This window comes from Narcine bancroftii, chromosome 5, assembly GCF_036971445.1.
Source record: "Narcine bancroftii isolate sNarBan1 chromosome 5, sNarBan1.hap1, whole genome shotgun sequence".
In the NCBI taxonomy this organism is placed as follows: Eukaryota; Metazoa; Chordata; class Chondrichthyes; order Torpediniformes; family Narcinidae; genus Narcine; species Narcine bancroftii.
This window is the reverse complement of record NC_091473.1, coordinates 167,053,027-167,065,494: the sequence shown is the minus strand read 5'-3', so window position 1 is coordinate 167,065,494 and position 12,468 is coordinate 167,053,027. Positions and strand designations below refer to the sequence as shown.

General features: G+C 48.4%; 1 protein-coding gene across 1 annotated transcript in view; it reads right to left on the bottom strand.

Annotated features, from left to right (window-relative positions):
- arhgef3 (Rho guanine nucleotide exchange factor (GEF) 3) overlaps positions 1–1,273 on the bottom strand; it is a 298,141-nt gene extending 296,868 nt beyond the window's left edge. The window contains exon 1 of the mRNA XM_069939639.1: positions 1,224–1,273. Coding sequence (XP_069795740.1) covers positions 1,224–1,258 — 35 coding nt within the window. The 5' untranslated portion in view covers positions 1,259–1,273. The remainder of the gene's footprint in view (positions 1–1,223) is intronic.
- Positions 1,274–12,468: the final 11,195 nt, after the last annotated feature.

The window sequence follows — 12,468 nt, the reverse complement described above, 5'->3', positions numbered from 1 at the left end:
CTGCACAAGTCTTAACCCCTCTTCACAACCCGAGCGAACTAGCGTGGAAGCAAATCCAGGTTCCCCCCCCCCCCCATCCATAGGCTTTAATACACAGAAGAACCTTGCTGGCCTTGATCCCAGCAGCAAGGGAAGAGGTGGCTAGACTTTTATGGCCCAGGACCACGGAGGAGGAGTCATAGAGTAAGAGTCATCTGTGGGCAGACCAGCTCCATATATACAACTGACAATGCTAACTATATAGAGTGGAGAAAACATATCATCACATTGGTCATCTTTTTTTTAGCCGCTGTCAGGTGGAATAGCTGGGAGAATGCGGCTCCGGGTCTGTGTGAAGTGACATTCAGGTGGCAGCGCTGAAGGCGCTCTTCTGGCATCTGAAATGTCTGCAGCGGAGAGAGCCGCCGCAGAGCAAACCCCGGCTCCTGTTGACTGTGGCCGTAGTCCCGGCCACTTTCAGGTACCCAGTGGGAGTGCTTGGAAGCGGAGAATAGGTACTCCTCGGGTCAGGGTTCTCTGCTGTCAGGTGGCCTCCCAACAGCCGCATTCGGGTATTCTCGGTGGCTTTACATTGGGGTATTCACCTGAAAGCAGCTTTTGATGAACATAATATTTGGTGACTCCCACCACCCCCCCACCACCACCCCCACAGCCAAAGTGTCACTGGTTGGAGACATTTTGTGAAGTTTTAATTTCGTAAATAGACATGAAAGTAAATATCCCAAAAGCACTTTCAGGTGGCCAGAATACCCCGATGTAAAGCCGCATATTCTACCCCTATGCGGCTGTCGGGAGGCCACCTGAAAGAGCAGGAGGCGCCTCCAAAGCGCACTTTCCAACCCTCCTCCAAGAGAATGCACCTGAAAGCAGCTTTAAGAGACGCGGTGCATCTTTGATCCGCCTTAAAGGAGGGAAAGCTCCGTCTATTTTGGTAGGAAAGAGAGTGTATGGATTCCCAAACAAGATGAGAAAACAGGTCGGGATCTGAACAAGTCACCCCGCTGGACGGCGACACGGAACCCAAATGTGGTCCAGGCGGAATCGGCCCCTCGCGTTCAAGGTGCCACGGCCAAGTTCACGACGGCGCCACTGACTGTCCCCACCTGGGCAAGTCAGAGGAGACCAGCGGCCGATTGCTGGCCCTCCCCTCCCCTCCCCTCCCCTCCCCTCCTCGACCCGAGCAGCGGCTGAATTGCAATGTCCCTCCAAACTGCAAGCCCTACCTGGCAACGACATGCTTCGAGTTGACTGTTTGCATGTGAAGGGCGGCAGGCAGGCTTCCCCCCCCCTCCCCCACGGCAGCCTGGGACAACCCGCGGAGACTTCAGCGACACCGAGCCCGCTTTCCCCGCACGCTGGCCGCTCACCGGGCTGACACCATGGGCAAGGACGCCGTGCTCCCCGCGCCAACTTTCCGCCGCGCCCAGCCCTGCCTCCGTTCGCCGAGCTCCGCCTCTCGCCCGCGCAAGTGACACGGGGGCGGGGGGAGCGACTGGAGCCGCGAATGTCCCCTCCGGCTTCTTTTCTCCAGCGCAAGGCGGTCCCGAAAAATAAAGGTCACCGTCAATTATAAACCCGCGTGAAGTTGACAAGGTCCCGTTTCCAAAACTCAGGGACGATCTGGGGATGAACAGCGGTCCTGAGTATTCGGGATGAATCTCCCCAGTCGCCCAGGAGGCACTTTCAGGTGGGCAACTGCCCCGCTTGTCAAGCCGCATATTTTGGCAATCTGCTGCAGTTGGGAGGTCCCATGAACGGGCAGGAGGGCGAGCTTTATTTAGGCTTTTTCAGGTCCACGAAGAAGTAGAAGCGCCCCTTTAAATTGCCCTTCGGGTGGCAGCGTTTAAAGCGCAACTCTGGCCACCTGAAGGACACCGCTGCCCAGGAGGCGGCTCTGAGCGCTCTCCGGCTCCTGCCCAGGGTCAGCTGTGACCTTTTAATATCCGCTTTCAGCCAGTTGCATTCAGGTGGGGTGGGGGCACTGAGCTGAGCTGATTATCTCGGAGGAGGGTTACCTAACTTGCCTCAAGAGCGCCTCCTGCACATTCAGGTGGCCTCAAAACAGCCGCATATTGCCGAAACATGAGGCTTTACATGCAGGGCAATTGGCCACCTGAAAGTGCCTTTTGTAACCCTCCTCCGAGAGGGATAATCGCCGCAGCACAGTGGCCTCCCCAGCCATCTGAATGCAGCCACCAAAAAGCTGGCAGCTCCTCTCCCAGCTGCCCCTTCCCCCGGCGCAGAACGTCAGTGCGGGGACTGCAGGGCGAGAGCGGCCGGCGGGGGAGAAGGGGCTGGCCGAAACCCGACTCGAGCGTCGTACTCCCCCGCCGGCCGCTCCAGCCCCCTTCTCCCCTGCCGGCCGCTCCAGCCCCCTTCTCCCCCGCCGGCCGCTCCAGCCCCCTTCTCCCCCGCCGGCCGCTCCAGCCCCCTTCTCCCCCGCCGGCCGCTCCAGCCCCCTTCTCCCCCGCCATCCGCTCCAGCCCCCTTCTCCCCCGCCGGCCGCTCCAGCCCCCTTCTCCCCCGCCGGCCGCTCCAGCCCCCTTCTCCCCCGCCGGCCGCTCCAGCCCCCTTCTCCCCCGCCGGCCGCTCCAGCCCCCTTCTCCCCCGCCGGCCGCTCCAGCCCCCTTCTCCCCCGCCGGCCGCTCCAGCCCCCTTCTCCCCCGCCGGCCGCTCCAGCCCCCTTCTCCCCCGCCATCCGCTCCAGCCCCCTTCTCCCCCGCCGGCCGCTCCAGCCCCCTTCTCCCCCGCCGGCCGCTCCAGCCCCCTTCTCCCCCGCCGGCCGCTCCAGCCCCCTTCTCCCCCGCCGGCCGCTCCAGCCCCCTTCTCCCCCGCCGGCCGCTCCAGCCCCCTTCTCCCCCGCCGGCCGCTCCAGCCCCCTTCTCCCCCGCCGGCCGCTCCAGCCCCCTTCTCCCCCGCCGGCCGCTCCAGCCCCCTTCTCCCCCGCCGGCCGCTCCAGCCCCCTTCTCCCCCGCCGGCCGCTCCAGCCCCCTTCTCCCCCGCCGGCCGCTCCAGCCCCCTTCTCCCCCGCCGGCCGCTCCAGCCCCCTTCTCCCCCGCCGGCCGCTCCAGCCCCCTTCTCCCCCGCCGGCCGCTCCAGCCCCCTTCTCCCCCGCCGGCCGCTCCAGCCCCCTTCTCCCCCGCCGGCCGCTCCAGCCCCCTTCTCCCCCGCCGGCCGCTCCAGCCCCCTTCTCCCCCGCCGGCCGCTCCAGCCCCCTTCTCCCCCGCCGGCCGCTCCAGCCCCTTTCTCCCCCGCCGTCCGCTCCAGCCCCCTTCTCCCCCGCCGTCCGCTCCAGCCCTTCTCCCCCAACGGGGCGCAGAGCGATCAGTGTGGGGACATTCCACGGGGGATGTCGCTGGCTGTCCCAGCTGACAGCCAACTATCCTAACTTGACAGTTCAAGGGACAGCAGCCAGAGTGCCCTCAGATGCAACAGTCCCTTCTTTCAGCGCTGCCACCTGAACAGCAAATCAAAGGACCGCTTTCTCTTCTTCAGGTGCATTCTTAGCAGAGAATACACCTGAAGAAGCCTCCTGAGTGCTTTCAAATTAGGCACTTTCAGGTGGCCAGAATAATACCCCGATGTAAAGCTGCCTATTCTGCCCCTACACTGCTGTCAGGAGGCCACCTGAAAGTGGAGAACCCGGCCAGGAGGAGCACTTACCTCCTCCTGTAGGTATGTTCTCCAGCTCCAAGAATTCCTCCCACCCCCACCCCCACCCCCCATTGCACCTGAAAGCAGGAGTGGGACTACGGCCACAGTCCACAGGAGCCAGCGTACGCTCGGACGCAGCTCTCCCTCAGCCAGCACATTCGGGTGGCAGAGAGGTGTCTTCTCCGTGGCCACCTGAACGTCCCAGCTGCCCTCCCCACAGCTCCGTCTGCCAGCACGTTATCTGCATCCGTGCACCTAAAAGCAGCTACAGCCAGCGGTGACGATTCGGTGATTGCGTGCCCACCACTCATTTACAGAGGGCGGCTGGAGTGATTTCATGCATACCGATTGCATGTACAACTATCCAGCACTTGCCACCTTTTTCTGGATGAATTTATCTTACTGCTAGCAGTGGTTTGGATTCTGTCATGGATTCCACTGTCGCTGACTTGTTGGAAGTTTTCTGAATAATTTGATTTACACTGCTCAGTTTGTTGGGAACCCCCAGCTCATTGCCTGGCCCAAAGTCGCTGTATACATGGAATCATGAGCCGAATGTCTCATATCTTTATATAATTGTGGTAAACCACTGATGAAGGGGCTATTCATGATGTATCTTCACCTTTGCTACATCAAGGCACTGTTTGATCTGATGAGTTTCTCCAGCATTTGTGTGTGTGTGTTTTTTCCCCCACTGTTATACCTCTGGCTGGCCAATCCTACTGCCCACAACCAACTTTGCATGCTCCCCCCACCACCCACTCTTCCTACCAGTTGATGAGGTTGGTAGTTGCTGTCTTCAACAAAAGCCGATCAGTTTCACAACCCCAGTCTTCTGTGGTAATCGATTGGGCATCAATAATCCAATTTGTGTTTGGATGAGATTACTGGGATCCACAACAACACCATGATAAAGGCTTCAAAATATTACATGAATCGGGACAAGAAGCTTGGAGAGATGTGAGGTTGAAACCATGCGAATATTCAGCCTCAGATGGAAAGAGAAAAGGTGCAAAGTTTAGAAAGCCAATATTAAAGGTAGAGAGCTCAAGGATTTATATGAGAGCTGGTGTGTATGAAAATGTTTTAAATTCGTTATCATTTTGACTCACTAGAACCCGGTGTTTCAATTCGCCTATTGTAGCAGGTCTACACAAAGCCCTGGAACACCTGGTCAGCAAAGATGCATACATCAGGATGTTTTTTATCGACACACCCACTGAGTAATTGGAACATGGATTTCCTTACCTCCAGTCCACAATCAGTGAGGATTAGTAAGAACATCTCATTCACAATCCCCAGAGCACTATAGGTCTTTGTTCTTAGCTCCCATCCCTTTATAACTGTGTGGTTCAGTACGACGTCAACATTTACAAATTTGCTGACAATACAACAGTAGTGGGTTGTATAAAAAGGGGCATTGAGTCAGCATACTGGAGGGAAATTGAAAATTTGGCTGAATGGTGCACCAACAGCCTCATGCTCAATGTCAGAGATGCCAAAGAGCTGATTGTTGACTTCAGGAAGTGTACGATCAAACAATCCAGTGGTTAATGGGGATCAGAAGTGGAGAAGATGAGCAAATTTAAGTTTGTAGGAGTCACCTTCTCAGACAATCTTTCCTCGAGCCAACACACTAATGGCATTGTGAAGAAAGCATATCAGCGCTTCTACTTCCTCTGGAGTTTGCGGAGGTTGAGTATGACATCAGAAACCCTGGCAAATTTTTACAGATGTGTGGTGAAAAGTGTGCTGACTGGCTGCAACGTCTGGTATGGTGACTTCAATACCCGAGTGTAAAGCCTTGCTAAAGGTAATGGACAAAACCCTGGGAATCACACACAAAACCTTCCCCACCATCGAGAACATCTACAGGGAATGCTGCCATTGAAGAGCGGCAGCAATCATCAAGGATCCACATCTCCCAGCACACATATAGATGCCACAAGACTTGCACCACCACTGGGTTCAGGAACAGCTGCTACATCTCCAGCATCAGACTCCTCAACAACAAAATCAATCAGGGACTCATTTAATTAAAAAAAAATTATTCATTCAGCATGCTAACAGGCCATTTCGGCCCCAGAGCCCATTCTGCCCAATTAACTTACAACTCCAGGTATGTTTCGAACAATGGAGGAAACCCATGCCAAAACATGGAGAACGTACCAACTCCTTACAAAGAGTGCAGGATTTGAAACCCTGTCCTGATCGCTGGCGTTGTAATGTTATGCCAACCATGCCGTAAATAAGGACTCACTTACTTTTGCACTGTTTTTACTTAAACCTCTCTGTATTGCACAGTTTGTGTACATTTCTTTATAAGTTTACATATCTATGTTGTGCACAGTTTTTGTTTGGACTAGCAATATGCGGTAATTGTGCCTCGCCCACAGGGAAAAGAATCTCAGGGTTGTATGTGATGCCATGTATATACTGATAACAAATCTGAAATCGGTTGTCAGAGCTCCTTTCAAAACTTTCCTCAGAGTAAGAAAAGACTTGACTAATGAATTGCAGAAGCCATTTTATTTATTTCCTCCCAAAGAGTTTTCATTCTTTTTGTACCTCATCATTCTGGCTAAAACTGACTGTCCTTTTTAATGCCAGGTTGAACTTTATGTCTCATCATTTCTAAAAAATGCTTATTTTTGCTTCCACAACATCACGCTCTTTGTCCTCATCTGCCAGTTAAATGTTAATTGATTAATTAACTACCTGCAGGTTCTATGTCTTCAATTCCCCTCCCCACCCCCCACCCCCACCATTGACCACTTGAGTTCATCCAATTCAAATTCATTAAGAAGTTCATCTTCTTCTTAACAAATTACATCTGCATTGCATCTGTTTCCAACCCACAGACTTCCACAGCTACCTTAACTATCCCCCTCCCACTCTGCCCCCTGTGAAGTTTCCATCCCATTTTCCTGGCAGTTCTATATCTCAACCTCATTTGCTTCAGTGATGAAACTTTCCACACAAGGCCTCAGAAATGTTTCCCTCTATCATACTGGATAGAGCCCTTGGTCACCTCTGCTCTCATCACTTCGCCCCCTGGACCGAACGGGATTAGAGTTCCCCTGGCCCTCACCTTCCATCCCACCAGTATTCACCTTCAATGAGTTATTACCTTTGGAATTTCTGCCTGCCCCAACAAGATTCTGCATTCAGACACTTCTTCCTCTCCCTTGGCATTTCGGAACTTTCATGATTCCCTAATCAAGTCTTCTTTCCCTATCAACCTCTTATCACATGATGGCACTTCTCAGAAAGACCTTAGAAAATGCAAACCTGTCATTTCACCTCTTCTCAGCCTTCAGTGACACACATCCAGAGGGATGGGACATTCCTTCTCAGCCTTCAGTGACGCACATCCAGAGGGATGGGACATTCCTTCTCAGCCTTCAGTGACGCACATCCAGAGGGATGGGACATTCCTTCTCAGCCTTCAGTGGCGCACATCCAGAGGGATGGGACATCCAGATGGAGGAAAGGTTCCGAATGGCAACCTGAATTTTGAAATAATCATAGGCCAAGATTTCCTACAGTCAGTAGGGATGTGACAATTTTCCACGAGACTTTAAAAACATCCTTGAATCTTTTCTTCTGTCCATTTGGCAATCTCTTACATGATGGAACTCAAATTAGAGTACAAGCTTCAGGAGTCTGATATAGGGCATGTGAACCATATGGACTCGCCAACCGAGTGTAATTTGGGCCTCAATGCAGTGGGGAGAAGATGGTTTGCCTCAACTGCCGGTGAAGTTTCTTATTCAGCCTTATACTTTCCACAGAATGTGGAAACTTGCCGGTTTGCTGTTCCAAGAATATTGGGTGTGGGGTATATTTTTCAATGACCTTAGGTCTTTCTTTGGATCATGAATTATGTGACAACAGGGCACACACTGAGCATCTTTTGCCTGGTTAGATACTACTGTGATTGACAGCAAGCAATAAAATAGGGATAAGTGACCATGATGATTCGAGCACTCTGAGAAGCAGAAATGTTCTTATTGATGAACTGCAGCTGGACACATAAACAGATGCATATAACTTGGCTGGTGTAGAGCTGTTTGGGTTCTCAGTCTGCGTGTCAGTAATTAGATAGAGAGTGAAGAATTCTGTCAATTTAAATACAGCACATTATTTATAATGACATCAATAAATCTAACTGAAAGAACCTGCGTAAAGAAATAACTATCCCATGCAGCAACATAACAAAACTGGGTAAACAGATTTTATCCCAGGGTATAAAAACTTGAGGTTTGCCCATTCATTTTTTTTGGCAAGCAGATCTGGGCATTGTCCTTGCCAATATCCTGACCATAGCCCTAGGTAGTTGACAGGAAGCAGCAGCCCATCTGTTAAAATTCACATTGCTGAATACAAGAAGCAACAACTCTGTGCTAAGAGATAAGGCAGGGAAGATGAGAGTCTAATTGTAGGTGAGGCACTGTGAACACTGGAACAGGAGCCCATTCTGGAACTTCTGCACCTGAGGAAACTAACGAATATTCCCTCTAATTCTGACTCATGCTCCCATCAGATTAGGTTGGAGAAAGAAGACAGTTTGCAAATGCAGACTGGACCCCAAGAATGCTGAGGCTTGTGGGCTTGCACTTGAAATGGGTCATTGCCAGAACTGACTGGGTGAGAGAGTTATTGCAGTGGTTCTCAATCATTTTTTTCCACTCACATACCACCTTGTAGGATGCCATCGGTGCTCTGTGGTTCGTAAGGGATTACTTAAAGTGGCATCTGAATGGAAAAAGTGGTTGAGAGTCACTGAGCTATTGGATCTTGTATTTACCTCAGGACTATGATTTTTGATTACTTTTCCTTTTTGGAACTTTTGAGTACCACTCGAAGTTCTGGAGCTGCGTGTGGATTATTTTTATACAGTAACTCAGTTCCCCTTTGGCAAATATCAATTTTTTGTTGTTGAACTGGGCAGTTTGATAGGAATCCTACTTTTGACAGACATTTATCCTCCTGGATTTGTTTGCCAATTTCAAATACTTAATGCGAGAGGGGGGCAGAAAGTGAAATATTGCCCAGGAAATAAATACTTTAAATTGATCTCGGCATTCAGTAAAAGAGATGCAAATATTGCCGTCCATGGAAATCACAGGCTAATGTCTCCTCTTTCAGCCAATACAGCATGATTCACGAATAAGGAATGGTTGCATATTTATAGTATTGTATTTGGCTGCCAGTTAGGAAAGAAAATCAATAAAGCCTCACAGCCACCTGCAATCAGGAACTTCCTTTCAGCGACAAGTCAATTCCAGCAGGAAAGAGGAATCTGTAATGAGGCTGAAAAAGAAGTAAATTTAATCGAAAAAATTTCACTATTTTTCACGAGGTGAATTTTTGTTATTGTTGTTTTTTCATGTTTCCCTTTGTGAATTCTATCCACAGATTCTAAAATGTGCTAGAGCAGTGGTTCTCAACCTATTCCCCCCAGCCCACTCACCTACTATCTGAAGTAATCCCTTTCTAACCACAGGGATTACAAGGTGGGCTGTGGTTGAGAACCACTGCAATAGCTCTCTCACTCAGAGAAGCTCCTCCTTAGTCAGTCCCTCTAGTTAACATTTCATACTTTGGCCCATGAGCCAGAGAACGCATCTCTCGTACCTCGAGTATACTGCCACAGAGGTCAGATCGACCTTCTGGAGGTGAACCCACAAAGCAACTGGACTAGATAGAGGCTCTGGACATGTTCTCTGTGTCTGTGCAGGCCATCCGACAGAAGTAGTCAAAGGCATCTTCAACTTCTCTCTCCAGTAAGCAGGCCTAAATAACCACCGGCCAGTAGCTCAGACACCCACCATAATGAAGTGCTTCCAGAAACTGGTCAGGGCTCACTTTAACTCTAGTCTCCAAGCATGTACATACATGGCATCATGTACAACCCTGAGATTCTCTTTTCCTGTGGGAGAGGCAGAAATGCAAAAAAAAACTGTACATAATAAACAAATAAAGAACTGTAAACAAACTGCCTGTGCAATACAGAGAGAAAAAAGCCAATAAAGTGCAAAAATAAGAGTTCTTAAATGAGCCCCTGATGGAGTATATTGTTGAGGAGTCTGATGGTGAAGGGGTAGCAGCTGTTCCTGAACCTGGTAGTCTCCCCGTTCCTTCAAACTGTGCACACGCAGACATAGTTTGCAACCAGCGCACAAAGGGAATGGATGTGCACACAAAAGACCAGCCCGAGTTCAAAGTATTGAATTAAATCTTAACTCAATAAGTTACTTCATAGAATGCAATCATACTTGTATTATATTAAAACATGCCCATACAGTTTTATTAGCTATGAGAGATAAGCTGTGCCAAAATTATCTTGAAACAATTTCAAGTTTACATTTGCATAAGCATTCAGTGAGCACATAATGTCACAGGAAAAATATGCACAACCCAAAATTTTTGTGCATATGGACTACTAAAAATTGAAGGGAACATTGCTGGTGGTGAGAGTCTTGTGGCACCTAGACATCTTTCCTGATGACAACAGCGAGAACAGAGTGTGTGTGCTGGGTGGTGTGGATCCTTGATGATTGCTGCTGCCCTCCAACAGCAGCGTTCCGTGTAGATGTTCTCGATCGTGGGAAGGGCTTTGCCTGTGATGTCCTGGGCTGTGTCCAATGCACTTCAGAGTGCTAGATTGTGATTTATTTTGAATTTCAATTTGTTGTATTATACTATATACGATCTGTAAAGTTTGACTACAGAACAGTAACAAATGGATTTGTAAAAGACTGACGTGGTGTCAAATAAGAGACGGTTCAAAAGACAAGGCTCAGCGACACGGAAATTAAGAGAGAGAACAATACCTGAAATAAGGCATAAAGCTTGTTATTTTGTATCTGGGTTTGTGCTAGTTCTCTTTTACTCGTGGACATAATTTTGACAGGCAAAAAAATAAATAGAAACAAGAAAAGATAGAGGTTGTAGATGGGTATAAATTAAATAGAATAGGGGAATGGGTGACATTTGCAGTTACGTGTAGAAACGTGAGTAGTAAATTTTGATCGAAACAATGAGCACTTTACCCTAACAGAAAAATAAAATTGTAGAAGAGATTTTGATGGTGAAAAGTTCACAAAAAGCCAATAAGAATTCTGAACTTTATGTCTGCTGCATTGGATATAAAAGCCAAGAAGTATTGTTAAATTTATACAGTGCATTGGTCAGAATGCATGTTCATTAAATATTAATCTGAATCAGAATTTATTGTCATGAACAAGTCAGGAAATTCAGTGTTTTGAGCATCATAGGGCAAACATTCATATTATAAACCATCTTACAACTTTATTATAAATTTTAAAAATGCACGAAAAGTAAGGCCGTGTCTTTGGTTCATTAATTATTCAAGAATCTGACAGGAGCGGGGAAGAAGCCGTCCTTGTGCCACTGAGTGCTCGTCTTTAGGCTCCTGTATCTTTTCCCCAATGGCAGCAGAGTGAAGAGAGTAAGGCCTGGGTCTTTGAGGATAGAGGCTTCTTTTTTAAATACACCGCCTCATGAAGAGGTCCTCAATGGAGTGAAGTCTGGAGTCTATGATGTCGCAGGCCAAGTTATCAACCCTCTGGAGTTTTTTCTTGTCCTGAGAGTTGGTGCCTCCATACCAGGCAGAATGCTCTCTAGGATACACTTGTGGAAGTTTATGAGAGTCTTCGATGACATACTGTATTTCCTCAGATATATCACAAAGTACAGCCGCTGGTGAGCCTTCTTCATGATTGCATCAATATGGTGGCTCCAGGACAGATCCTTGGAGATGTTGACACCAGGAATTTGAAGTCCTTGATCCTCTACTGATCCCTTGATGAGGACTGGGTCATGTTCCACTGACTTCCACCTGAAGCCCACAATCGTCTCCTTGGTTTTGCTAACGTTGAGCGCAAGGTTGTTGTTACACCATTTAATTAGTTAATCTACCACCTGTACACTTCCTCATTGCCATTTGTGATTCTGCCAAGAACTGTGGTGTCATTGACAAACTCGGAAATGACATTAGAATTGTCCTGGGCACAGTCATGGTTGTATAATGAGTGAAGCAGTGGACCAAGCACACATCCTTCGGGGTGCAACTGTGTTTTTTTTTTAAATTTTTTATTTTTCACACCATAAATCACGTTAGCCATGATATACACTTTTTCTTTTTCACACATATACAGTGACTTTTTCCTCCCCCCCCCCCTCCTCCCACGCCACCCCCCCCACCCCCCCCTCTCATCCATTTTAGGTATACAATCTAGGTTGCATTAAGCCAGTCAGACAATGTTGTCATTCAACAAAAATACACCAGAAATTCTACTGAGTCCATTCTTTTCTTTTCTTCTCCTTCCATCAACTTAGGTAATGTTTGTTCCCGGTAGGTTTTCGCTATTGCATTTAATGTAAGGCTCCCATACTTGTTCAAATATTTCAATATTATTTCTTAAACTATATGTTATTTTTTCTAATGGAATACATTTATTCATTTCTATATACCATTGTTGTATTTTCAAATTATCTTCCAATTTCCAGGTTGACATAATACATTTTTTTGCTACGGCTAGGGCTATCTTAACAAATCTTTTTTGTGCATCTTTTTTTTTTCTTTTTTTTTTAAATTTTTTTTTAAGTTTTTTATTTTTCACACCATAATTCACAATAGCCATGATATACACTTTTTCTTTTTCACACATTTACAGTGACTTTTTCTCCCCCCCCCTCCCTCCTCCCAAGCCACCCCCCCACCCCCCCCTCTCATCCATTTTAGATATACAATCTAGGTTGAATTAATTCAGTCAGACAATGTTG